Genomic DNA, 27,047 nt, shown 5'->3' with positions numbered 1-27,047 from the left:
AACCGATCAGGGTCAAATTAAAGAAAAATATCTAAGGGGCTAAGTCAACTCACTGTCCCAAATTTCAGCAAAATCGGATAATAAATGTGGCTTTTATGGGCCTAAGACCTTAAATCGGAGAATCGGTCTATATGGTAGCTATATCCAAATCTGAACCGATCTGGGCCATAATGCAGAAGTATGTCAAGGGGTTTAACTTAACTCACTGTCCCAAATTTCGGCGACATCGGACAATAAATGCGCCTTGTATGGACCTAAGACCCTAAATCGACTGATCGGTCTATATGGCAGCTATATCCAAATCTGAACCGATCTGGGTCAAATTGACGAAGGATGCTGAAGGGTCTAACACAACTCACTGTCTTAAGTTTCAACAAAATCGGATAATAAATGTGGCTTTTGTGGGCCAAAAACCCTAAATAGGAGGATCGGTTTATATGGCAGCTATATTCAAATCTGGACCGATCTGAGCCAAATTGACGAAGGATATCAAAGGGCCTAACACAACGCACTGTCCCAAATTTCAGCAAAATCGGGTAATGAATGTGGCTTTTATGGGCCTAAGACCCTAAATCGAATGATCGGTCTATATGGCAGCTATATCCAAATCTGAACCGATCTGGGTCAAATTGACGAAGGATGCTGAAGGGCCTAACACAACTCACTGCCCCAAATTTCAGCTGAATCGGATAATAAATATGGCTTTTATGGGCCAAAAACCCTAAATCGGAGGATCGGTCTATATGGCAGCTATATCCAAATCTGAACCGATCTGGGTCAAATTGACGAAGGATGCTGAGGGGTCTAACACAACTCACTGTCTTAAATTTCAACAAAATCGGATAATAAATGTGGCTTTTGTGGGCCAAAAACCCTAAATCGGAGGATCGGCTTATATGGCAGCTATATTCAAATCTGGACCGATCTGAGCCAAATTGACGAAGGATATCAAAGGGCCTAACACAACGCACTGTCCCAAATTTCAGCAAAATCGGGTAATGAATGTGGCTTTTATGGGCCTAAGACCCTTAATCGGAGTATCGGTCTATATGGCAGCTATATCCAAATCTGGACCGATCTGAGCCAAATTGACGAAGGATGCTGAGGGGCCTAACACAACTCACTGTCCCAAATTTCGGCTACTTCAGACAATTAATGTGCCTTTTATGGCCTCAAGAAATCAAATTGGGAGATAGGTCTATATGGCAGCTATACCTAAATCTGGACCGATCTGAGCCAAATTGACGAAGGATGTCGAGGGGTCTAACACAACTAACTTTCTCAAATTTTAGCAAGATCGGATAATAAATGTGGTTTTTATGGGCCTAAGACCCTAAATCGGCCGTTCGGTCTATATGGGGGCTATATCAAGATATAATCCGATATAGGCCATCTTCGAACTTAAACTGCTTATGAAAAAAAGAACCTGTGCAAAATTTCAGCTCAATATCTCCATTTTTAAAGACTGTAGCGTGATTTCAACAGACAGACGTACAGACGGGCGGACATGTCTTGATCGTCTTAGATTTTTACGCTGATCAAGAATATACAATATATACTTTATAGGGTCGGAAATGGATATTTCGATGTGTTGCAAATAGAATGACGAAATTAGTATACCCCCATCCTATGGTGGAGGGTATAAAAATGTAAGAGCATATTAAAAACCAGTAAGGAAGGGCAAAAGTCGGGCGTAGTCGACTGTATAATACCCTACACCTACCCTATAAGTACAATGTGGGACCTATATTCAATTCTGAACCAATTTTGATGGAACTTGGCGAGCAAATATGTTCAAACTGTAAAAACTACGGTTGACAAATGGCAACATTATGGCAAATTACCCAAAATCTGACGAACGTATATATGAGAGCTATATCTAATTCTGAACCGATTCCGAGCAAACTCTCAAATAATGTGGTAGTCGTCAAGGAAAGCGCTGTGGAAAATTTTGGCAAGATTGGTCAAACAATGCGCTTGCAGTGGCTCTTGGGGTGAAAATCGGGCGATATGTATATATATGAGAGCTATATCTAAATATGAACCGATTTCCATGAAATTCACCAGTCATGTCGGCAGTCGTAAAAAAATCCTTCTTGCCAAATTTCGAGAGAATCGGTTAACAAATGACCATTGTATTGCATTATTACTGAAAATTGGACGAAATGATATATGGGAGCTATATCCAGATCTGAACCGATTTTTTCCAATTTCAATAGGCTTCGTTTCTAGGCCGAAAAACATGCTTGTACCAAATTGGAAGACGATCGGATGAAGACTGCGACTTGTACTTTGTACATAAATTAACATGGACAGACAGACGGACGGACAGACAGACAGACGGACATAGCTAAATCGAATCAGAAAGCGATTCTGAGTCGATCGATATACCTATCAATGGGTCTATCTCTCTTCCCCTTTGGGTGTTACAAACTAATTCACTAACTTATAATACCCTGTACCACAGTAGTGGTGTAGGGTATAAAAAGGAAAAGCTCCGCATTACTGTCCGAATCGGTCTATAATATGATGTAGCTCCCATAAAATTCTTGATCTTAACCAAAAGTTCTGGCAAAAACTAAGCCTACTGACTTTCGTCTTCACAATACTCGTAATCTAGTTCCGATTTTTATACCCTCCACCATAGGATGGGGGTATACTAATTTCGTCATTCTGTTTGTAACTACTCGAAATATTCGTCTGAGACCCCATAAAGTATATATATTCTTGATCTTCGTGACATTTTATGTCGAACTAGCCATGTCCGTCCGTCCGTCTGTCTGTCGAAAGCACGCTAACTTTCCAAGGAGTAATGCTAGCCGCTTGAAATTACGCACAAATACTTATTATAAGTGAAGGTCGGTTGGAATTGTAAACGGGCCATATCGGACCATGTTTTGATATAGCTGCCATATAAACCGATCTTGGGTCTTGACTTCTTGAGCCTCTAGAGGGCGCAATTCTTATCCGATTGGAATGAAATTTTTCACGACGTATTTTGCTATGATATCAAACAACTGTGTCAAGCATGGTTCAAATCGGTCCATAACCTGATAAAGCTGCCATATAAACCGATCTTGGGTCTTAACCTCTTGACCCTCTAGAGGGCGCAATTCTTATCCGATTGGAATGAAATTTTGCACGACATGTTTCGCCATGACTTCCAGTAACTGTGCCAAGTATGGTCCCAATCGGTCCATAACCTGATATAGCTGTCATACTTCTTGAGCTTCTAGAGGGCGCAATTCCTATCTGAAATTTTGCATGACGTATTATATTATGACTTCCAACCACTGTGCCAAAAAAGGTTCAAATCGGTTCATAATCTGATATAGCTGCAATATAAACCGATCTGGGATCTTGACTTCTTGAGCCTCTAGAAGGCGTAATTATGAACCAATTGGGCTGAAATATTAAACAACGGCTTCTCCCATAATCGCTAACGTACGTGTCAAATGCGATCCGAATCGGTCTAAAGCTTGATACAACTCGCATTTAAACTGATCTCCCTATTTTACTTCTTGAGCCTCTGGTGGGCGCAATTTCTATCCGACTTGGCTGAAATTTGGCATGACATGTTTTGTTATGACTTCCAACAACTGAACTAAGTATGGTTCAAATCGGTTCATAACCTTATATAGCTGTCATATAATCCGATCTGGGATCTTGACTTTTTGAGCCTCTAGAGGTCGCAATAAGCAATCAGTCTATAGCCTGATACAGCTCACATATAAATCGATCTCTCTATTTGACTTCTTGAGACCCCAAAGGGCGCAATTGGGTGACATTTTACACAGGTCGCCAACATATATTTTAATTGTGGTCCGAACCGGACCATATTTTGATATCGCTCTAAGAGGAGAGCAAATAATTTCTTTAATCCTTTTTTTGCCTAAGAAGAGATGCCAGGAAAAGAACCCGACAAATGCGATCCATGGTGATGGGTTTCCCAAGATTCGGCCCGGCCGAACTCAGCACACTTTTACTTGTTTTTGTTTAATTCTTATGAAACTATTCTTGGCCTATGGTTTTTGTATATCAAAAAAGCTCTCTCTCTCTCGCCATAGCATAAGCAGAGCGCAATTTTAAATCACAGAATTCTCAAGTAGCAAGCTTCAAAATCCCAACAAACTATTTAAAGTCGTTTCTCTCTCTCTTCTCTGTTGTTGTTTGACTGACTGGCAAACCTAAAGAAACTGCATTACAGACATTGGCCGAAACGAAAGCAAAAGTTGTAAACACTTAAGTGTGGTAGATTGAGTTGAGCGCGCAAACGCAACGGTCGGAAGACGGAAAAAAAGGCACAAGTGAGTTGTGACCAAACAGCAAGCGAAACTACTTGAATGAAGGCAAAATAATCAACAAAATTATTTAATGGTTTAGGTTAAGAGGAAAGAAAGAAAAAAAAAAAAAAAAACAAAAAACAAAACCAGCACAACATATGGCAAAGTGAAGTGCTTAGTGGTGTAAATTGTTCGGCGCGGTTTGATAGACGTTAACAGAAAACCCCAAATTCAGTGGCAGTGGTCATTACAGAAGTTTTTTTTTCTGATAGAGCAAAATCAACAAAAAAAAAGTTAATGATTGTTAATCAAGTGTTATTTTAAACCAAATATTTTAATAGTCTTAAGTGATATTGAACAAAATTCCACCCCAAAACAAATCGTTACAAAACCTTGGCATTTTGTGTTCTTCAAGCAAAAAGAAAAAAAACGAAAATCTCATCACTAATGTTATAATCAGCCATAAGCGATTGCATAATTGCTAGTGTCGACCAGTCAAGCAAAACCGCATATTTTCTTCTGTTTTTTACGAAACCAAGTAGAAAAAAAAGAATTACGAAAATTATTTAATACTGGCCACAAACCATTTACGTTAAAGGCCATACGAATCGACAAAATAACCTCTAAAAGCGCAAAGCCGAATATACCATACTTGGCTGCCATTAACCGAACAGCACGAAAGATCCAAGTCCAAAATCCATTGGAGTTTTCGCAGTGAAAATCCAAAACTAATCAATGTCGAAAACTCCAACAGCTAAGCTGTTAGTGAGCAGTGGATGATAAAGCAAAGAATTTTTACACAAGCATCACAAGTCTCTACAGTCCTTCGAATAATGTCCTTCTCTGCTGAATATAAATCTCGAATTTCATGGATATTGTTTTTGGCGCTCAGCTGTTGGGTGACAAATGCCGGTTTGTATTACCTAAAAAAGAAAAAAAAACAACTACAAAATTGATTAGTGACACTTTTAAGAGTTATGAATGGGCTGGTGTATGAGTGTGTGTTTGTTGGCTTTTAGTTTTTACTTTCGCTTTTTTTTCTAGGGAGGTGTTATATTTGCATTTCGCTTTTACGACGTCTCTGGCCTTTTTAGTAAAATGGCCCTTCTTCTTTGGCGTTTGGGGTTTTTTGTATACTAAAACAGTCGATTCATTTAAATGCATTGTCGCTTTGCGCCAGCCAGCCCATTATGCAGAAGGTTAGCTGGCCCTTTTGTTCAATTCATGTTTGTGTCTTAAGTCTTTTGTTTCCTACCCAACTCCAATAAATGCTGTCAACAACAAAAACTTGTAGCATTTAATTTGCATACAAATACCATGTGTTTGGCTTGCTGATACTTAAATTTGTTGATGATTTTTCGCTTTTATTTTGGTGACGTATTGTCGTAAATATTTGGTTGGTTGGTTGGTTGTTATTGCCTGAACCTACAGGTGCTGTTTTCTCGGGTTCACAAGATTTTTGTTTGTAGTTTAGTTTGTGATACCCTACATCATAGTGTAGGTCAAGGTTTATGCTATGTCTTAGAGAAGTCTCGATTGTAGTTATTTACGCTCAATACCATCTAAGGTGTAGTATTAAAAAAAATAGCAATGCCAACTTTTGGGGGAAACCTTCATTATGGAATGTTTTATCAATTGAAAGAAAAAAATCGATCGATCGATTCGAAACTTTTGGCTATACGCCATGAAATAAACATTTTGTTGGACTTGAATTATGTGCAAAATATAATAAAATTAGCATTTTTTTTAACGTTTTATATAGATTAGATAGTCACCATAGTGAATAGGTTATCTGGTTTTCATTGGCTATCCCTTAAATGGGGTGATCTGGGTTTTTCTATCGCATATGAAGGACAGATAGTTTTAAGCCAATATAACACAGGTGAGATTCTATGAAAGTTATGACTAATATATGATTGGTCTTAAATGAAGAGGTACTGAAGAAGCTTTTTATGGCTGAAAAATACTAAAATTGCAGCCACAATCACTGGGGAGAGCAACCACTGCTAATGTATTTCTCCAAAGTTTGAAGGTATTATGGTAATTTACAACAATTATTTTGCAAATAAGAAAACGCATACGCTCCATTTTTTCTCCCTTTGATCCCAATAAGCAAAATACGAAATATTATGACGATCGGCTAACGATAACCCATTATTAAAGTTGGATATGTTTTTTTCTATGGAAAGTTGAAATTTTTGGTCCCTACACAAAATATGTAAGCAAAGTACATATTTATATAGAAACTAGCTGACCCGGTCCCGCTCCGCTGCGCCTTCTTTTACTTTATATGGAACAAAAGTTTCCTCGGAATATTTATTTTCGACAATTTAAGAGCTTTTAGTGAAATACCATGCTACGAAAATAGTATATCGCTTGACTAACAGTTTAACAATATAAGTGCCTTTATCTGAATCCCCTATGATCTTTATTGGTCTATGAATTTAAGTTTGGATATAAGGTGTACTCCATTCTTAAAATACTTCATTTCAGCCCGATATTCTCATGATATCTGTTTTAGGGGTATTTTCGGGGGTGAGGTGGTCTCCCAGATACTTGGCTTTGAAAAAATATCTGCAACGTGTTCTTCTTTCAAATACCATTTATTTAAACCCCATATTGTCATTGGTTTAGGGGAGTTTACACGATGGGGCGCCCCCCAAACACATGGCCCCAAAATAGGTTATCAAATTCGTTTTCTAATCTCAAATACGTTTCATTAGGGCCACATAGTGGCATGGTCGAAAAATTTTTACCCTTTGGGGGGTGTTTTGGAGAAGGGGTGATGTCCTAAATACATGGCCCAAAATTTAGATATCAAATTCGACTTCTACTCCCCAATACCAAATAAAATTGCGGTATGTGGGGTATTTTGGGAAAGGGGTAGACCCCCAGAAAATTGGTTACGAAAGTGGGTACCAATTCTTGCTCTACCCCCCAATACCTTTCATTTAAGCTCCACATTGACATGGTCGGTAAATATGCCCGATTTAAGGGTGTTTGGGGATTGGGGTGGTCCCCCAAACACTAAGCCCGGAAAAAATATCAGCAACGTGCTCTATTCTCATATATCTATATATATCATTTATTTGAACCCCTTATTGCCATTGGCCTCAAAATTGGATATGAAATTCGTTTTCTAATCTCATTTAAACTACTTATTGCAAAAGTCAGAAAATATGTCCGGTTTGAGGTATTGGCCCTAAAAACTATTAATATTTAGTTCCACACTCTTTAAGACCCAAATTGTCTTGGTGAGCAAAGACCTCCTATTTGGGGGTTGTTATGGTGGCGGGACATCTCCTAGACAGTTCGTCCCTAATGTTGATATCAGATACGTGGTCTACTCCCAAACACCTTTAATTTGAGCCCCATATTTCCATAGTCGGCAAACATGACCGGCTTGGGGGATGTTTTGGAGGATGGGCGGCCACTCAGTGAGTTGGCCTTGAAAATATATATCGGATTCGTGTTCTACTCTAAAAACTCTCTTTTTTGAGCCTCATATTGCAATAGTCAGCAAATACTTACTATTTGGGTGGTGTTGTGGGGGTGGGGTAACCCCATAGACAATTTTCCCAAATATTGATATCAGATTCGATGGTCGTAAATTTGTCCTCTTGGGGGATGGTTTTGGGAAGAGGTGGCCCCCCAAACTCTTGGTCCCATATTTGGATATCAGTTTCAAATTCTACTTTCAAATGCCTTTTTTTTAAGTCCCATATACCCATGGTCAGTAAATAAGTCCTATTAGGGCGGTGTTTTGGGGAAGGGGTGGACCGGTATCTGTTGGACGCGAAAGCCGGGCAATGGCAAAGGAAATGCTCCAACGTCTCATCATCTTCTCCGCATGTCCTACACATGCTATCACTTGCCGAACCCATTTTATATAAGTGAGCTCGAAGTCCTAGGTGCCCCGTTATGATACCAATAGCTATACTGATCTCCTTCTTGCTTCCTTTCAGTAATAGCCTCGTCTTCTCACGATCTGGATAACCCCATAGGATTTTCGCCGTCCTACCGACCATTTCGCTGTTCAACCTAACTCGGATGGCGTCGACCCGAAGGGCTTCGGGTTAGCCAAGTTTTTTGACGGCAGTCCTCTGACCTTCACCGCCAAATAGTCTGCTCTTTAATTTCCCCTTACTCCGTTATGGCTCGGCACCCAAACAATGCGGATTTTGCCATCCTCAGAGAAGGCGTTAATCTCCCTCTTACACTGCAAGACTGTTCGTGACCTTACCGTCCTGGTTGTTATTGCCCTTATGGCAATTTTACTGTCGGTAAAGATGTCCACACTCGACGTCCTCGCGTTAGCACAATACCACCTCTCGCATTCCGTGATCGCCCGGATCTCCGCCTGCAGGACAGTATTTTGGTCAGGCAGTCTAAAACAGATCTCAGTGCATGGGTTCTCAATGTAGACCCCCAGGCCCACTCTGTCCTCTAGCTTTGATCCATCCGTGTAACATGATCTTCCAGATGGCAATACTAGGGTTCCGTCAATCCAAGACTGTGCCGATGGAAACAGTGCCTCGCACTCGACTCCAAGGTTCATCTCAGGTATCCGATCGGAAACCTCTCCCCTTCCTTTCAGGTTTCCTATCGTCGCCGCAATTATACCAAGATGGTATGAGCTGCTCCCATCCACAATCCATTCTCCCATTGCCTTAAGTCTCATAGCCGCAGTGGCTGCCTTACATTTAACTTGTATGTCAATGGGTCGGATATCTAGAATAGTCTCCAGTACCCTAGTGGGCGTGGTCCTCATCGCTCCGCCTATGCCAAGACAACATGTTCTCTGAACCTGTTGTATGGTCCTTATGTTACACTTTTTCTCCATAGCAGTTCACCAAACTACTGAGGTGTAAGTAAATATTGGTCTAATCACGCTGCTGTTTAGCCAATGGACTATCCTAGAATTCAGTCGCCATTTCGAGCCTACAGCCCGTCTACATAGTGCCCAACATCTGTGAGCCTTCTCAGTACGCTCCTGAATGTAACACTTCCAATTCAGTTTCCTGTCCAAGATCACACCTAAGTATTTGACCTTGTCAGATATCGAAATTCGTCTTATTGAAGAAACGTGGTGCATTAAATTGGGCCACCTTCGTCTTCCTCTTGAACAGGCATATTTCGGTCAAAAATGAAAATTTTGCCCATGAACATTCCACTAAGAAACAGGGGCAAACTTCAATGAGTGCAGTCCGATTCAAGTTTAAGCTCAATGATAAGGGACCTCCTTTTTATAGCCGAGTCCGAACGGCGTGCCGCAGTGCGACACCTCTTTGGAGAGAAGTTTTACATGGCATAGTACCTCACAAATGTTGCCAGCACTAGGAGGGCATATTTCAGTCTTCTCTGGGTTAACATTGAGACCTCTAGGTTTAGCCCAGTCATATGCCATATGCAAGACCCTTTCGGCCTTTTTGCAAAGCTGGTTCGGATCCTTATCCCTTAGAAGTAGTAAAACATCGTCTGTGTAGCAGACGGGTCTAATTCGCTCCTCAGTCAGCATCCGTAATAGGTCATTTATGGTGGTTACCCTTAGGATTTGCGACAAAATGCCCCCCTGTGGCGTGGCCTGTGCCACTTTCTCCCAGATTTTGAGTCGATCGGTATACATATCAAAGGATATAGCTTTCGTCCTTATGGGTGTTACAAACAAATTAAAGTACCCTGTACCACAGAAGGCCACCGTGGCGCAGAAGTTAGCATGTTCACATATGACCTTGAACACCTGGGTTCAAATCCTGCCAGGCCATCATAAAATTTGTATCGGTTATTATTCTCTCCTAGTGCTGGCGACATTTGTGAGGTACTATGCCATGTAAAAGCTTCTCCTCAAAAGAGGAGAAAAACCTCTCCTCATGTGTTCAAATCCTGCCAGGGCATCATAAAATTTGTATCGGTTATTATTCTCTCCTAGTGCTGGCGACATTTGTGAGGTACTATGCCATGTAAAAACTTCTTCTCAAAAGAGGTGTCGCACTTAGAGACGCTGTTCGGACTCGGCTATCAAAAGGAGGCCCTTTATCATTGAGCGTAAACTTGAATCGGACTGCACTCATTGATATGTGAGAAGTTTGCCCCTGTTCCTTAATAGATTGTTCATGGGCAAATTTGCATTGTACCACAGTAGTGGTGTAGGGTATAAAAAACCAAAATATTTTATTAATACATAATTGCATTCATATTGCAAAACAATTCATGTTAATGAGAGTGTCAATGTGAGAATCTATTCTATAACCATACAAGGTTTCATACCGTATGCGTGCCCACATTAAAAATCTAGGTTGACAATAACAATACCCCATACACAAATTGCCATCTTCATAAAGTTTCGTCATAGTTCAGAAGGCATAAAACTTATGTTCAAAAAACAACAACAGCATGATTACAAACATCTCAAAACAACCTTTGAAATAGAAGATAATTTGCACTTTACTTTATTGCCTAGTAATGTCTTCCATTGTATATGGGGAGTTTTTTGTTTTGCCTCATAAAAATTAATGCTGGTCTCTGGTGCCACATAGTTATATTATAAAAATGGCCATCATTGTGAGGGTATCATAAAAATTTATATGTTTTCCAGTTAAAAATAAAAAAAATTGAAATTTTAATGTCATTACAAATAATTAACATTTTGTATGTTTGATCTCATGTTGGCTAGTTATTGTGATGGTCATTGTTGAGAGGAAAATGTACTTGGGTAGAAGAAAATAAATACAAGTATATATTGAATGATATGATGATTTAATGATTTTTTAAGCTTTAGTTTAGATGAGAACACGCATATGCTTAAATTGATGTGCTATTTTCAGTTTTAAACATTATTTTAGCAAAATAAATTATAATTTTTTTCTAGTAAAGTATAAACCCTTTCAAATCAAAAGACTTAAGACACAAACATTTTTATCACTAACCACCTTCGGTGGTGGGTATACTAACTACCTTCGGTGGTGGGTATACTAACCACCTTGGGTGGTGGGTATGCTAACCATCTTTGGTGGTGGGTATAAAAGGTATATTAATTTTGTCATTCCGTTTGCAACACATCGAAATATCCATTTCCGACCCTATAAAGTATATATATTCTTGATCAGCGTAAAAATCTAAGACGATCCAGACATGTCCGTCCGTCTGTCCGTCTGTCTGTTGAAATCACGCTACAGTCTTCAAAAATAGAGATATTGAGCTGAAACTTTGCACAGATTCTTTTTTCGTTCATAAGCAGGTTAAGTTCGAAGATGGGCTATATCGGACTATATCTTGATATAGCCCCCATATAGACCGATCCTCCAATTTAGGGTCTTAAGCCCATAAAAGCCAAATTTATTATCCAATTTTGCTGAAAATTGGGACAGTGAGTTGCCTTAGGCCCTGTGACATCCTCCGTCAATTTGGTTCAGATCGGTTCAGATTTGGATATAGCTGCCATATAGACCGATCCTCCGATTTAGAGTCTTAGACCAATAAAAGCCACATTTATTATTCGATTTTGCTGAAATTTGGGACGGTGAGTTGTGTTAGACCTCTCGACATCCTTCGTCAATTTGGCTCAGATCAGTTCAGATTTGGACATAGCTGCCATATAGACCGATCCGCCGATTTAGAGTCTTAGACCAATAAAAGCCACATTTATTATTCGATTTTGCTGAAATTTAGGACGGTGAGTTGTGTTAGACCTCTCGACATCTTTCGTTAATTTGGCTCAGATCGGTCCAGATTTGGATATAGCTGCCATATAGACCGTTCCTCCAATTTAGGGTCTTAGGCCCATAAAAGCCAAATTTATTATCCAATTTTGCTGAAATTTGGGACAGTGAGTTGCCTTAGGCCCCCCGACATCCTTCCTCAATTTAGCTTAGATCGGTCCAGATTTGGATATAGCTGCCATATAGACCGATCCGCCGATTTAGAGTCTTAGACCAATAAAAGCCACATTTATTGTTCGATTTTGCTGAAATTTGGGACGGTGAGTTGTGTTAGACCTCTCGACATCCTTCCTCAATTTGGCTTAGATCGGTCCAGATTTGGATATAGCTGCCATATAGACCGATCCGCCGATTTAGAGTCTTAGACCAATAAAAGCCACATTTATTATCTGATTTGGCTTAAATTTGGGACAGTGAGTTGTGTTAGACCCTTCGACATCCTTCGTTAATTTGGCCCAGATCGGTCCAGATTTGTATATAGCTGCCATATAGACCGATCCTCCAATTTAGGGTCTTAAGCCCATAAAAGCCAAATTTATTATCCAATTTTGCTGAAAATTGGGACAGTGAGTTGCCTTAGGCCCCCCGACATCCTTCCTCAATTTGGCTTAGATCGGTCCAGATTTGGATATAGCTGCCATATAGACCGATCCGCCGATTTAGAGTCTTAGACCAATAAAAGCCACATTTATTATCTGATTTGGCTTAAATTTGGGACAGTGAGTTGTGTTAGACCCTTCGACATCCTTCGTTAATTTGGCCCAGATCGGTCCAGATTTGTATATAGCTGCCATATAGACCGATCCGCCGATTTAGGGTCTTAGTCCAATAAAAGCAACATTTATTATCCGATTTTGCTGAAATTTTGGGCAGTGAGTTGCGTTAGGCCATCCGACATCCATCTCCAATTTTGCCCAGATCGGTCCAGATTTAGATAAAGCTGCCATATAAATCGATTCCTCGATTTAAGGTATTGCGTCTATACAAGGCGCATTTACTGTCCGATCTTGCCAAAATTTGGGGTAGTGAGTTGTGTTAGGCCCTTCGATATTCTTCGTCAATTTGGCCCAGATCGGTCCAGATTTGCATATAGCTGCCATATAGACCGATCTCTCGATTCAAGGTTTTGACTGAAATTTTGTTCGTTGTATATTTTGGTAACACTTCCAATAACTGCGCCAAGTATGGTTCAAATCGCTTCATGTTTTGATATAGCTGCCATATAAACAGATCTTGGGTCTTGACTTCTTGAGCCTCTAGAGGGCGCAATTCTCAATCGATTTGGCTGAAATTTCGCATGAAGTGTTTTGTTATGACTTCCAAAAACTATGCTAAAAATCGCGCAAATCGGTACATAACCTAATATAGCTGCCATATTAAGCGAACTGGGATCTGGACTTTTTGAGCCTCTGGAGGGCGCAGTTCGCATCCGATTTGGCTGAAATGTTGTACGACGGCTTCTCAAATTTTTGACATTTTTTGTTCTGCTGAGTGATGGAGATGGAGTACGGACGTTATTTTTCTGAAAATGGGATCCTTTCCTGGGACTCTCTTTATATACGGATGAGTCAAATTGTTTAGGGACACTGGATCAGAAGTCTTCATTAAATTTCTCGGAGTTATGGAACCTGAATGACGAGTAAAGCGTATTTCAGGCGGAAATCTTCGCGATACTGAATTCACTGGAGACGAGGTCGATGCGGGAGCGGAGGACCGGACAGACTGTTACGATACAGATAGGCGGCGCTAAAGGCTCTGTCGTCAATCCATGTGAGGTCGAAAGTAGTTAGAAGATGACAAGTAAAAGCGGCTGAAGAGCTGGCCAGGAATGAATCGCCGATTGCAGCAGATCTTGCTACGGAAACATTGAATCCTCCACTGAGCGAGCTTTTTGGACGCCTTCTACAATGATCGCACGAATAAGTTTTGGGGTGTGTAGGTTGTAGGGTGACAAAAGGCCTGTGGTTAGTTTAGTTTTTCGCAAAACTAGACATGGATTATCTTGGGGCTGAGAAAGCAGGACTCCAGACTGCTAATAGGAATCCTGACTGGTCATTACAATGTCAGTTCTTTGACCTCGCCCTACAAGTAGAGGCAAACTTTTGCAAATGTGGGATGACAAATAGGAGATGCCCCCCTTTCGTGTTTGTATTCCCTCCAGTCGCTTAGACCTCTTTTCATTCCGAAGTTCTTTAGGGACCTGAACTGGATGTCTGGATCATACTCTAGTCGATGAAAGTTTCTTTTTCTTTGCTTGTGCGTTAGTTCCCCGTAAACCCAACGTTCAGAATTCGGTCAGAAGTCTTTATGAAAGTCTGACAATTCATCCGAATTCGATTTCAAAGTCTTTTCGAATTCTTAACGAAAAATATCTTTGGAGTGGTTGATACGACTTCGGAACAAAATGTCGCAGGAAAATCAGATGTTTCTGGCAGAATGCTTGTAGAATTCTGAACCAAAATATGGCAAATTTGAAAGGGAATTAAGAGTCGTCGTTAAGACTTCTCATCGAATTCTGATGTTGAGTCTTGATGAATACGGAAGTGCTCTCGAACTTGTCTTATCGATTTTTGACCGAAGAAAAACTTTGAATGATGTACCAAATTTGGAAAGAATTCTTACAGAATTCGAATGTGTTTTTCGACGGTTCAAATTGCAAATTTGCTCTTAAACACTCCATTAAGGATCTCCTTTTTGTAGCCGAGTCCGGACGGGGTCGCCAAAAATTTCAGGATTCGAACTTAACTCAGGCCAACATGCTTACCGCTGGGCTACGGTGGCCTCCAACAAAAATATCCAAAAAAAAAATCAAAGCACAAAAAGAGACAAAAACATTCGACAACGAGTTCAGACATCGCTCAGTTTCATGCCATACTCTCCCAGATTGATTTAAACCATAGATTTCCTTCGATGAGCTTGCAAACTTTCTTAGAACCATCACTAAAACCTTTTGGTTGTTCCATATATAGGGTTTTGTTTGACCTCCAACATAACCTAACCTATGTATTGACTGATTTTCTAGCCTTTGTGAACGCATTTATCAAACGATAGTCACACAATTTTGCACAATGCCAGTTTGGCCTTAGATAGAGATTCCATGCATATAGTATTCCGTAACATTGCAATAACGTGATCATGTTTTAATCGAACCACATTCAAATTGGCAAATATCATTCGCCTAACTGTTGTTATTATTGATGAAGTCGATATCATAGGCTTAAAACATAATCATCACTTCGATAATTATATATATATTTTTTTTTTGATTTTTGCATCCCACACAGTTTTATTAGCCTAAACTTGCGAAACAACTTCACGAAATGAATAGCTGCATAGTTGTAAATTTGGAATCAAGGTGACCACAATTGCAAGTTTCTTGGCATTTGGTCTGACAAAATGTAAAATATTTCGTAATAATTTACAGCAACAGCGAAGTGGGTATTTTGGTACTCGTTAACTTGTTTTCAATAATCTCATTTAGGAGCCATAGTTAAAATGCTAAGCTAGAGACACCCAAAATTAATAGAAAACAAGTAAAAATGCATTAAGTTCGGCCGTGCCGTACTTTTGACACCCACCACCATGGATATATTTCAAATTTATTATACACTACTACATCCATATTAATATCCAAATAAAGTCCGATGCTAATCATATTAGGTTCAGGTGACGAGAAGCTCCCTACAAGTAACAGTTCGAAATTTCAGCGAAATCGGGCAATAAGTGTGCCGTTCATATGATTAAGCCCTAATTCGGATGATCGCTCTATATGACAGCTATATCTAAATATGATCCGATTTGGACCAACGTACCTAATAAAACTCACTGTTCTGAATTTCAGTGAAATCGGGTAATAAATGTGCCTCTTATAGGCTTAAGCCCCTAAATCGGCATATCGGTTTGTATGGCAGCTATATGTAAGTATGGTCCGATATACACCATATTCGGGTCGGATGTCGAGGCCCGCAGTGCACCTCACTGTTTCAAATTTCAGCAAAATCGGAGAATAAATGCGCTTTTTATAGTTTTTAGACCATAAATTGCCAAATCGGTCTATATGGCAGGTATATTTAAATATAGCCCGATCTAGGTCATATTCAGGACGGATATTGGGAGTCTTGACACAACTCACTGTTCCAAATTTTAGGTCACTCGGGCAACAAATGCGCCTGTTATAGGCTTAAGACCCTAAATCGGAAGATCGGATCGGTGCAGCGGATGTGCAACTGGGGCGATATATGTATGTATGTGGAAGCTTAATAGCTTGAACCGATTTTTTTTGCATACCAATTTTTGTGACAAACGGTTGACAAATGACCACATTATTGAAATATTACTCAAAATCGGACGAACATATATATGGGAGCTATTGCTAAATGTGAACCGATTTCGTCCAAACTTTTTAGGTGTTGTGGTAGTCGTCGAGAAAAGTGTTGCACAAAGTTTTGGGAAGATTGGTGAATAAAGGTGCTTGCAGTGGCTCTAGAAGTGAAAATCGGGCGATATATATATATAGGAGATCTACATCTAAATCTGAACCGATTTATATGATATTCGTCAGTAATATCAAGAGTCATAAGAAAATCCTTCCTGCGAAATTTCAAAGGAATCGGTTAAGAAATGACCCCATTATTGCAATGTTACCCAAAATCGGACGAACATATACATGGAAGCTATATCTAAATCTGAACAGATTTCGAGCAAAGTTCTTAGATATCGTGGGAGTCGCGTAGGAAAGCGTTATGCAAAGTTTTGGAAAGATTGGCTAAAAATGTGCTTGCAGTTGCTCTTGAAGTGAAAATCGGACGATATATATATGGAAACTATATTTAAATCTGAACCGATTCCTCATTAGTAATATTGAGAGCCAAAAAAAATCCGTCCTGCCAAATTTCGAGTGAATCGGTTAATAAATGACGATGTTATTGCAATTTTAGTTAAATTCGAACGAACATATAAAGGATGATTTTTAAGCTATTAGCTCTTGGGCAACACTGGTTAAAACAGCTCACGCACGATTCGGTTGTTTGTTTCACTGTCAAACATCTCAGTTTGGTCTATAATTTAACCATGCATTGTCTTACAAACGAACAACGCTTGAAAATTATTGAAAATTAGCATCCCGGTGGTTCGCTTAGCTACCCCCTTTTTAGTGTAGGACTTCCAAAAGCCCAGGTAGTCACTCAGTTTATAAGATTATGAATATTTGTAACAATTGCGTATACAATTTCAGAAATCGAAACCTTTTGTAAAGAAAGTACCAAATAGTGCCAAGAATAATAATACATCGGAAAAATCATGAAGTCGCCCATCAACATATAAATAAATCTCAATTTTAAGCGATTTAGCTTGATTTGAAAGAAAGTACCATTTTGTATATTTTAGTACCTATTTTGCACCTTTTGGTACTAAAATGTACACATTTTGAATGGACCATTTAGTCACCCATTATATATTTCCTTCTTGTATCAACATGCTTAACTTCAAACCTCTAGCTCCATCTGCAAAGAAACTATCAAATTGTACCAGTTTTGGTACCAACATGTATGAATTTTTAATAGATCATTTAGTCACCTATCATATATTTCTTAGTTGTACCTACATGCTAAATTTTAGACCTCAAGATCCATCTATGAAGAAAAAACCAAAAGATACCAATTTTAGTATTAAAATGTGCGAATGGTGAATAGAATGTACATACAGAAAGTACAAAATGGTACTGAACAGAAAGAACAAAATGGTCCCAATTTTTGTACTAAAGGGTACGCATTTTGAATAGCTAACTTAGTCATCCATTATTTATTTCATAGTTGTACCTACATCCCAAATTTCGGACCTCTAGCTCCGTCTGAAGAGAAAGTACCAAATAGTACCAATTTCGGTACCAAAATGTTAGAATTGTGAAAAAATCATTTAGTCGATCATCATATATTTCTAAGCTTTACCTACATCCCGAAAATTTCAGTCCTCTAGCTCTATCTGCACAGAAAGTACCAAATGGTGCCGATTTTGGTACCAAAATGTACGACTTGTAAAAAGATCATAGCCACCCATAAATAAAGTCCTAAATGGTACCAATTTTGGTACCAAATGGTGAATAGATCATTTAGTCACCCATCATATATTTCCTAGTTGTACCTACATATGCATGTACCTCTAGTTTGAAATTTGGCCATCTGTAATAAAAGTACTAAATGGTACTATACGAACGTTTTATCCTGTTACCAGAACTATTTTTCCATTTTTTCTATTCACTCTCATCCTTTTGCGGCAGATGTCTTTTAAACCAAATTTTAAAATTCTACCTCTATCCATCCGCCCTGTACAAAGTTCACCCATTTCGTAAATTTTTGCTACTTTTTTAGTACCTAAATGTACAAATTTTCAAAAGGCTTTATAGTCACACAATTATTTTTGCCACCTAAGTGTACCAAAGTTCTAAAATTCAGAGCTTTAGTTCAATTTACAACAAAGGTACTAAATGGTACCAATTGGGGTACTAAACGTACTTTTTCTCCCACTTCCGGTACGATTTTTCAAAATTTTTGTCACCATACCTTTGTTTTTGGAGACGCTCTTTAATTTGAGCCCAAGAACATAATTCTAGCCATTTCCGTTCGCGCTGGGCAAATATGTACCATTTCGTACTTTTTAGTACCTAATACGTACGAATATCACCTATGACCCAAAACCAACATTGGTGCAAAATTTTGTGATTCTAGCCTTAGCCGTTTGAGTTGAGCGGTGATCAGCCAGTCAGTCACGCAACTCTTTTAAATACAGTGGCAAAGAAAAGTCTACATACCCTACTCAAAAACACGTTTCACAAAACAAAATTTTTACAGGAAAAAGATTTTCTGCGAAATATCTATGGTTGCTCAAATTGTTTATCATGATTTCCAGTATTAGATAAAATTTTTAAGGTAAAATCTTATCCTAAATACGTCACTACGCTACAGTTTACGTAACTGCTATTTATGAAAAAGTATGTAGACGTATCTGTGCCACTGTATATAGACGTGTGCTCTCTTAAGAAAGTTCATCGCGAGCTTCTTTCGTTTTATAGACGAAGCTCATTTGTGGCTCAATGGATACGTAAATAAGCAAAATTGTCGATTTTGGAGTGAAGATCAGCCAGAAGCGTTGCAAGAATTACCAATGCATTCAGAAAAAGTCATAGTTTGGTGCGGTTTATGGGCTGGTGGCATCATTGGACTGTACTTCTTCAAAGACAATGCGAGTCGTAACGTAACTGTGAATTGCAAAAGCTTGACTTGCATGACATGAGGTTTCAACAAGATGGTGCCACATGACACACAGCAAGCATAACAATGGACTCGATGAGAGTCGAGTTCGGTGAACATTTTATTTCACGTTCGAGACCGGTTAATTGGACGCCTAGATCGTACGATTTAACGCCCTTAGACTATTTTTTGTGGTGCTATGTTAAAGCTCATGGCTATATAGGCAAGCATGCTTCAATTGACACATTGGAAAATACCATTGAAGCATTTATTTGAGAGATACCGGCCGAAATGTGGAAAGAGTATGACAAAAGTGGACTAAACGGATGGACCATTTGAGACTCAGTCACGGTCATCATTTGCATGAAACAATTTTCAAACATTAAGTTATACGGATCGTACTATCGATCAGCTAAAGTTTTTTGCATTTTTCTTAATTTTATGTGTTTTTTTGAAAAACTTTCCTATAGCTATTAAAAAATCACCCTTTATATGGGAGCTAGATTCCGAGTCCGAGCAGATTTTTTCCAATTTCAATAGGCTTGATCTAAAAAAACATGCCTGTACCATATATGAAGAGTGTTTGGGTTGAGCGCCTTGTAACTCGCCTTGTCACATCGAGCATCATGAGCACTCAGTATTTGTGCAAGAGCTGGAGCCGCCCGGCCTCTCACTGAGACTCTCAGCGCGATACCCCTGATTGGTCGTGACTGCCGTTGCAGCTACTCCCTGCGAAGAATTCCGCAACCTACGGACGCTTTCTGCTCGATACCGCTGATTATCTGCCACTGCCGTTGCAGCTACTCCATATGGAGTATTCCGCAACCTATGGACGCTCCCGGTAGCTCGCAAATAAGCTTCTCATAACAGCAATGAACACCATACAATCGGACCTCAATGTTTCAGCCTGTGTGGTGCTCACAGCTATCCCGTGCCTGGAAACCACATTTTATAGACTGATGAGCCATTTGGAATTCTGCAAAGCATAATATTTCATTGAATTTCGCTAAAATTATGATTACCTGAGCGCAAAACCATTAAAATTTATGAAAAAATACAATTTATTCAATAAATGGAATTTGAAGGCCAAACATATTTCAAAATGAAAAAGGAAGCGTTTGTCACAAACTGTTGCTTCTTTATACACGAATTAGACAACTTGCATAAACCACAAACTACAAACCACCACTGATCATTATCTATGGCACGTATGCCATTAAAACCCCCAAAAACAGAAGCTCAAAGAAACGGCAAAATGTCATACATTTATTACTTATTATTGGCAATACCAAAAAAATTAAAGAAAAACAAACAACAACCGACAAATCACTAAAAACCCAAATACTGCTAACATTGCGCATAGAAAAAGCCTCTTCAGTTTCAATGATTGTGGTTTTGGGGATGGCCTTTACCCAACCGAACAGTAGAAATATTGTTAGACGTGCATAATAGTGGCATAGATTTTTTGTATTTTATTGTTTTTCTTTCTTTTTGTTTACGTTACAACCATCAATTGTTATAGTTTATTGAACCAAATCGTTTTGGTTTGTCATAAAAATTTACCACAAATAAGTTGACTCAGCTTCTTGGTGGAGTGGAAAACTTTAAGCCATTCATCAATATTTTGTTGTTCATATAGAGATGGGTATTTCCCATTCACATTCGTATACTCAAAATTTTGATAATAAATATTATGAAAGAGATACAATACCAGATATTTAATGGAGTTGTAATATCTATTGTTTGTTTGTAAAAAACAAAGGAAAATAAAATAAATTTCATTCAGAGATTCCCTCATAATGTCATACCTGAGTACTTTGATTGATAGAAACGAAAGACTTAAGACGCATACTTTATACGTTTATTTCTTTTTGTCATTTTCATCACATTTCATGGTATGACCATTACTATTGTATGGTGATTTCTCGTTTTAATGCAGGCCTGTCTAGTGTAAATACCGGTTTTGTTTCTGCAAAACATCGAGGCCTAGTCAAGTGTGAAATTTTTTGACAAATTTTATAATTAATACTTGAGCAGTGGTCAGTGATTCTTATTTGAATTTTTCATAAAGTAGCCGTTTCGTTTTTGTTTGTTGTTGATTTACATATTGCATAAAATAATGAATCTATAAGTAGAGCATAAAACCTGTCTGACGAATTTCTCTGCCTTTTTTGCAGTCTTGGCAAATTGAAAGGGTTAACTAAAATAAAAAAAAAAAATTAAATAAACTAATGCAAATAAAATAAAATAAAATAAAATAAAATAAAATAAAATAAAATAAAATAAAAAAAAATAAAATAAAATAAAATAAAATAAAATAAAATAAAATAAAATAAAATAAAATAAAATAAAATAAAATAAAATAAAATAAAATAAAATAAAATAAAATTAAATAAAATAATATTAAATAAAATAAAATAAAATAAAATAAAATAAAATAAAATAAAATAAAATAAAATAAAATAAGAATAAAAATAAAATAAAATAAAATAAAATAAAATAAAATAAAATAAAATAAAATAAAATAAAATAAAATAAAATAAAATAAAATAAAATAAAATAAACTAAAATAAAATAAAATAAAAGAAAATAAAATAAAACAAAATAAAATAAGAATAAAAATAAAAATAAAATAAAATAAAATAAAATAAAATAAAATAAAATAAAATAAAATAAAATAAAATAAAATAAAACAAAATAAAATAAAATAAGAATAAAAAAAAAAATAAAATAAAATAAAAATAAAATAAAATAAAATAAAATAAAATAAAATAAAATAAAATAAAATAAAATAAAACAAAATAAAATAAAATAAAATAAGAATAAAAAAAAAAATAAAATAAAATAAAAATAAAATAAAATAAAATAAAATAAAATAAAATAAAATAAAATAAAATAAAATAAAATAAAATAAAATAAAATAAAATAAAATAAAATAAAATAAAATAAAATAAAATAAAATAAAATAAAATAAAATAAAATAAAATAAAATAAAATGAAAAAAAAAAATAAAATAAAATAAGAATAAAAATAAAAAAAAAATAAAATAAAATATAATAATATAAAATAAAACAAGTAAAAGCGTGCTAAGTTTGGCTGGTCGAATATTGGGAACTCACCACCATGGATTCCGCTACATATAGTTATAGACTGAATTAGACAGTGGCGCAGTTGTTGAGAGTCATAACAGAAGTAAGAACCTTATCGGTCATATATATTTCAAGAAGTAATTCAAAGAACTTGACAAATGTGATCCGTGATGGAGGGTACATAAGTTTCGGCCCGGCAGAACTTTGCACGCTTTTACTTGTGTTTTATTAGTTTTATACCCACCACTATAGGATGGGTGCATACTAATCTAGTCATTCCGCTTGTAACACCTCGAAGTTTTCATCTAAAATCCCATAAAGTATATACATTCTGGATCGTCTCGACATTCTGAGTCTATGTAGTCGGGTCCGTCTGTCTGTAGAAATCACAATGGTGATCGAAAACCCGCTTGAAAATTAGCACAAATACTTCTTATTCATGTAAGTCGTTGGGGATTGTGAGTGGGCCATATCGGCTCAGATTGGATTTCTTGAGCACATAGATGCCTCATTTTTCATCCGAATTGGCTTAGACTTGATATAAGGACTAAAGTTATGATTTACAATATCCAAGTATGATCCGAATCAGTTTATAAACAGATATAGCCCCCATATAAACTGATCCCCGCATTTGACTGCTTGAGCCCTTAGAAGCCTCAATTTGTATTCGATTTGGCTGAAATATGGAACAAAGACTTGAATTATGACTTTCAATATCCATGGCAAGTATGTTCCGAGTCGGTCTATAAACAGATATAACCCCCATATAAACCGATCCCAGGATTCGACTTCTTCAGCGCTTAGAAGCCAAAATGTTCACCCGATTTGGCTTAAATGTAGCCCAAGACCCTATTTTATTACTTACAACATCAAAATAAAGTTTTATCCGAATCGGTTAATATGGTGATATAGGCCCCTCTAAGTACCGAGGCCACCGTAGCGCAGAGTTTAGTGTGTCCGCCTATGACGATGAACTCCTGGGTTCGAATCCTGGCGAGACCATCAGAAAAAAATGTTCAACGGTGGTTTTCCCCTCCTAATGCTGGCAACATTTGTGAGATTCTATGCCATGTAAAACTTCTCTCGAAATAGGTGTCGCACTGCGGCACGCCATATCGGTTCAGATTTAGATACAGCTCCCATATAAACCGATCTCCCGATTTGATTTCTTGAGCCGCTGGAAACCGCAATTTTTGCCTGATTTGGCTGAATTTGTTCTGTTATGACTTCCAACAACTATGCCAAGTACAGTCCGAAGCGATCAAGAACCTGATATAGCTCCCATATAAACCGATCTCCCGATTTTACTTCTTGAGCCCCTGGAAGCCGATATTTTTTGTCTGATTTGGCTGAATTTGTGCGTGTAGTGTTCTGCTATGTCTTCCAATAACTGTGCCAAGTGCTGTCCAAATCGGTCTATACCCTAATATAGCTCCCATATAAACTGATCTCCCGATTTGACTTCTTGAGACCTTACAAGCCGCAATATTTGTTCGATTTGGCTGAAATTTAGCATGCCCTTCAACTAAATTTATTTTGTATACATTTTTAGCAGAATCCATGAAGTTGGATTCCCAAGATTAGGCCCGGCCGAAATAGCCCCCATATAGACCGATCTGCCGATTTAAGGTCTTTGGCGCATAAAAGCCTCATTTATTATACGATTTTGCTGAAATTTGAGACAATGATTTGTGTTAGGCCACTTGACATCCTTCTTCAATTTGACACCGATCGGTCTAGATTTGGATATAGTTGCCATATAGACCGATCTATCGATTTAAGGTCTTGGGCCCATAAAGGGAGCATTTATTGTTCGATTTAACTGAAATTTTGACAGTTAGTTGTGTTAGGCCCTTCGAAATCCGTTTTCAGTTTGTAGTCCCATCTTTGGGTTTTGGACCCATAAATGCGCATTTTTTGTCCGTTTTCGCTAAAATTTAAGAAAGTGAGTTATGTTAGGTCTCTCGATATCCTTCTTGATGATGGCCCTGATCGGTTCAGATTTGGATATAGCTGCCATATAGACCGATTGAATTTCTTGGCCTCACAAAAGGCCCATTTATTATCTGATTTCGCCGAAATTTGACGCAATGACTTATGTAAGGCTTTTTGACATTCGTGCCCTACAGGGTTCAGATCGGTCGATATTTGGATATAGCTGCCAAAAAGACCAATATAAAACCAAAATTGAGCAGTGACTTGTATTTATGAGGCCATTTCGAATTTTTTCCAAATCGGATTATATATGGATATAGCTGCTATGGGTGCATAAGTTAAGCATTTTTCACCGGATTATGACGAAAGGTTGTTTACATATCTACCGGCGGTGGTGTGTATCCAAAGTTCGGGCCGGCCGAACTTATGCCTTTTTATTTGTTTTTATTTTATTCTACTCTATATTAAATTATTTTATTCTATTTTGTATTATTTTACTTTTTTTTCATTTATTTATTTTTATTTTATTATATATTATATTATTATATTTAATTTTTCTTTACTATATTCAATTTTTGTTTTCTTTTATTATATTAATTTTTTTTGTTATATTTTATTTTTTTAAATTCGCGATTTACTATATACTACAGTTCTGTTCACGGTTTGCTGTAGACCAATGCTTTTTTCACCATATTTATTGGTACATGCAAATATGGTGAAATCATGGTCTGAGAAAAACACTCTTAACACAATGACACTAAAACATTTTTCTATATTTTGCATTGTAACATAGCCCCTCTGAGTTTTTAGCAAACAAAGACAAAAAAAAAACTCCATAGACAGTGATAAAATTGTTGCATGCCACAAACGGATGCTGATTGTTTGTGTGTCTTTTCAACTCGTTTTGTACAACTGGCCTGAACACAACATTTGCAACCTGGAATTTATTGTTGGCCGGGGCAACTTGAACTTCCACGATTATCTAATCATGAAACAACAACGCAATGAAAATTAACTTCCTATTTCTCGTTTGCATTTGCCGCCTAGGAATTCACCAAAAAAATGGTGAAGAAAGCAAAATGCTGTAATACTAAACAGCATAACGGATGGACGCATGGATGAAGGTGCAACCAGTGGGGGCCCCATAATATGGCGAATAAAACTCATCATCATCGTCCCATAGTGGTCTTACGCTCACATCTATTGTAGTCGTATAAATGCCTGCAAATGTTGCACAAATGAACGTGAGATGCATTATTATGGTCTAATTTTCCACTATTGTTGTATCTTCATCTATCTACAAATAATAACTTGGTGGTCAATAAGTGAGTTGGCCAAAACGATCATGAAGGCTATAAAATAAATAGCTAAGAGTTTTATTAAGAAGCTCAAAGTAATGAAATGCACAATGGCTAGGAATAGAAAAATAAGGGAATAAATTTGAAACTTTGAATTTTGAATTAATTCCTAGTTTAAATTTAAGAAGCTATGTGGCGCATAAATTGGTTAGAAATCATTTGTTAGATGAATATACATTTTTTTCCGGTATGGGATAATTTATATTTTACCATAAAAATTTTTTTAACACATTTTAATATCCTACACCTTAGGGTGGGGGTATACTAATTTCGTCATTCCGTTTGTAACACCTCGAAATATTCCTCTAAGGCCCCAATAAAAGTAAATATTCTTGATCGTCATGACATATTAAGTTGATCTAGCCATGTCCCTCCGTACGTCTGATGAAAGCACTCTAACTCTTGAAGGAGTAAAGCTAGGCACTTGAAATTTTGCACTAGTACTTCTTATCAATGTAGGGCGGTTGGTATTGTAAATGGGCCATTTCGATAAATGTTTTTATATGGCCGCCGTTTAAGCCGATCATGGTTCTTGATTTCTTGAGCCCCTAGAGGGCGCAATTCTTATCCGATTTGGCTAAAACTTGGCATAAGGTGTTTTGTTATGACTTCCAAAAAATGTGTTTAGTATGGTCTTAATCGGTTCATAACCTGATACAGCTGCCATATAAACCGATCTTAGATCTTGACTTCTTGAGCCGCTAGAGGGCGCAATTCTTATCACATTTGGCTGAAATTTTGCACGAAGTATTTAGTTATGACTTCCAACAACTGTGGTAAGTATGGTTCAAATCTGTCTATAACCTAATATAGCTGCCCTATAATCCGATCCGAGACTTGACTTCTCTAGCCTCTAGAGGGCGCAATTCTAAGATTCGGCCCTGCCGAACTTTGCACGCTCTTACTTGTTTTTTTTTTTAAGTCATTGTATTATATATCATTTATTTGAACCTCATATTGCCATTTGCCTCAAAATTGAATATCAAATTCGTTTTCTAATCTCATTTAAACACCTTATTGCAAAAGTCAGCAAATATGTCCGGTTTGTAGTATTTTCCCTAAAAACTATAAATATTTAGTTCCACTCTCTTTAAGATCCAAATTGTCTTGGTGAGCAAATACATCCTATTTGGGGGTTGTTATGGTGGTGGGATGTCCCCTAGACCGTTGGTCCCTAATGTTGATATCCGATACGTAGTCTACTCCCAAATACCCTTAATTTGAGCCCCATATTTCCATAGTAGGCAAACATGACAGGCTTGGGGGGTATTTTGGGGGAGTTGGCCTTGAAAATATATATCGGATTCGTGTTCTACTCTTAAAACCCTCTTATTTGAGCCTCATATTGCAATAGTCAGAAAGTACTTCCTACTTGGGTGGTTTTGTGGGGGTGGGGTAACCCCATAGACACTTTTCCCGA

General features: G+C 37.5%; 1 protein-coding gene across 1 annotated transcript in view; it reads left to right on the top strand.

Annotated features, from left to right (window-relative positions):
* Positions 1–4,330: 4,330 nt before the first annotated feature.
* The window catches only part of LOC106090527 (pancreatic lipase-related protein 2), a 37,105-nt gene continuing 14,388 nt past the window's right edge, over positions 4,331–27,047 (top strand). The window contains exon 1 of the mRNA XM_013256754.2: positions 4,331–5,195. Coding sequence (XP_013112208.2) covers positions 5,060–5,195 — 136 coding nt within the window. The 5' untranslated portion in view covers positions 4,331–5,059. The remainder of the gene's footprint in view (positions 5,196–27,047) is intronic.

Source organism: Stomoxys calcitrans, chromosome 3, assembly GCF_963082655.1.
Source record: "Stomoxys calcitrans chromosome 3, idStoCalc2.1, whole genome shotgun sequence".
NCBI lineage: Eukaryota > Metazoa > Arthropoda > Insecta > Diptera > Muscidae > Stomoxys > Stomoxys calcitrans.
This window is presented reverse-complemented; position numbering and strand designations above follow the sequence as displayed.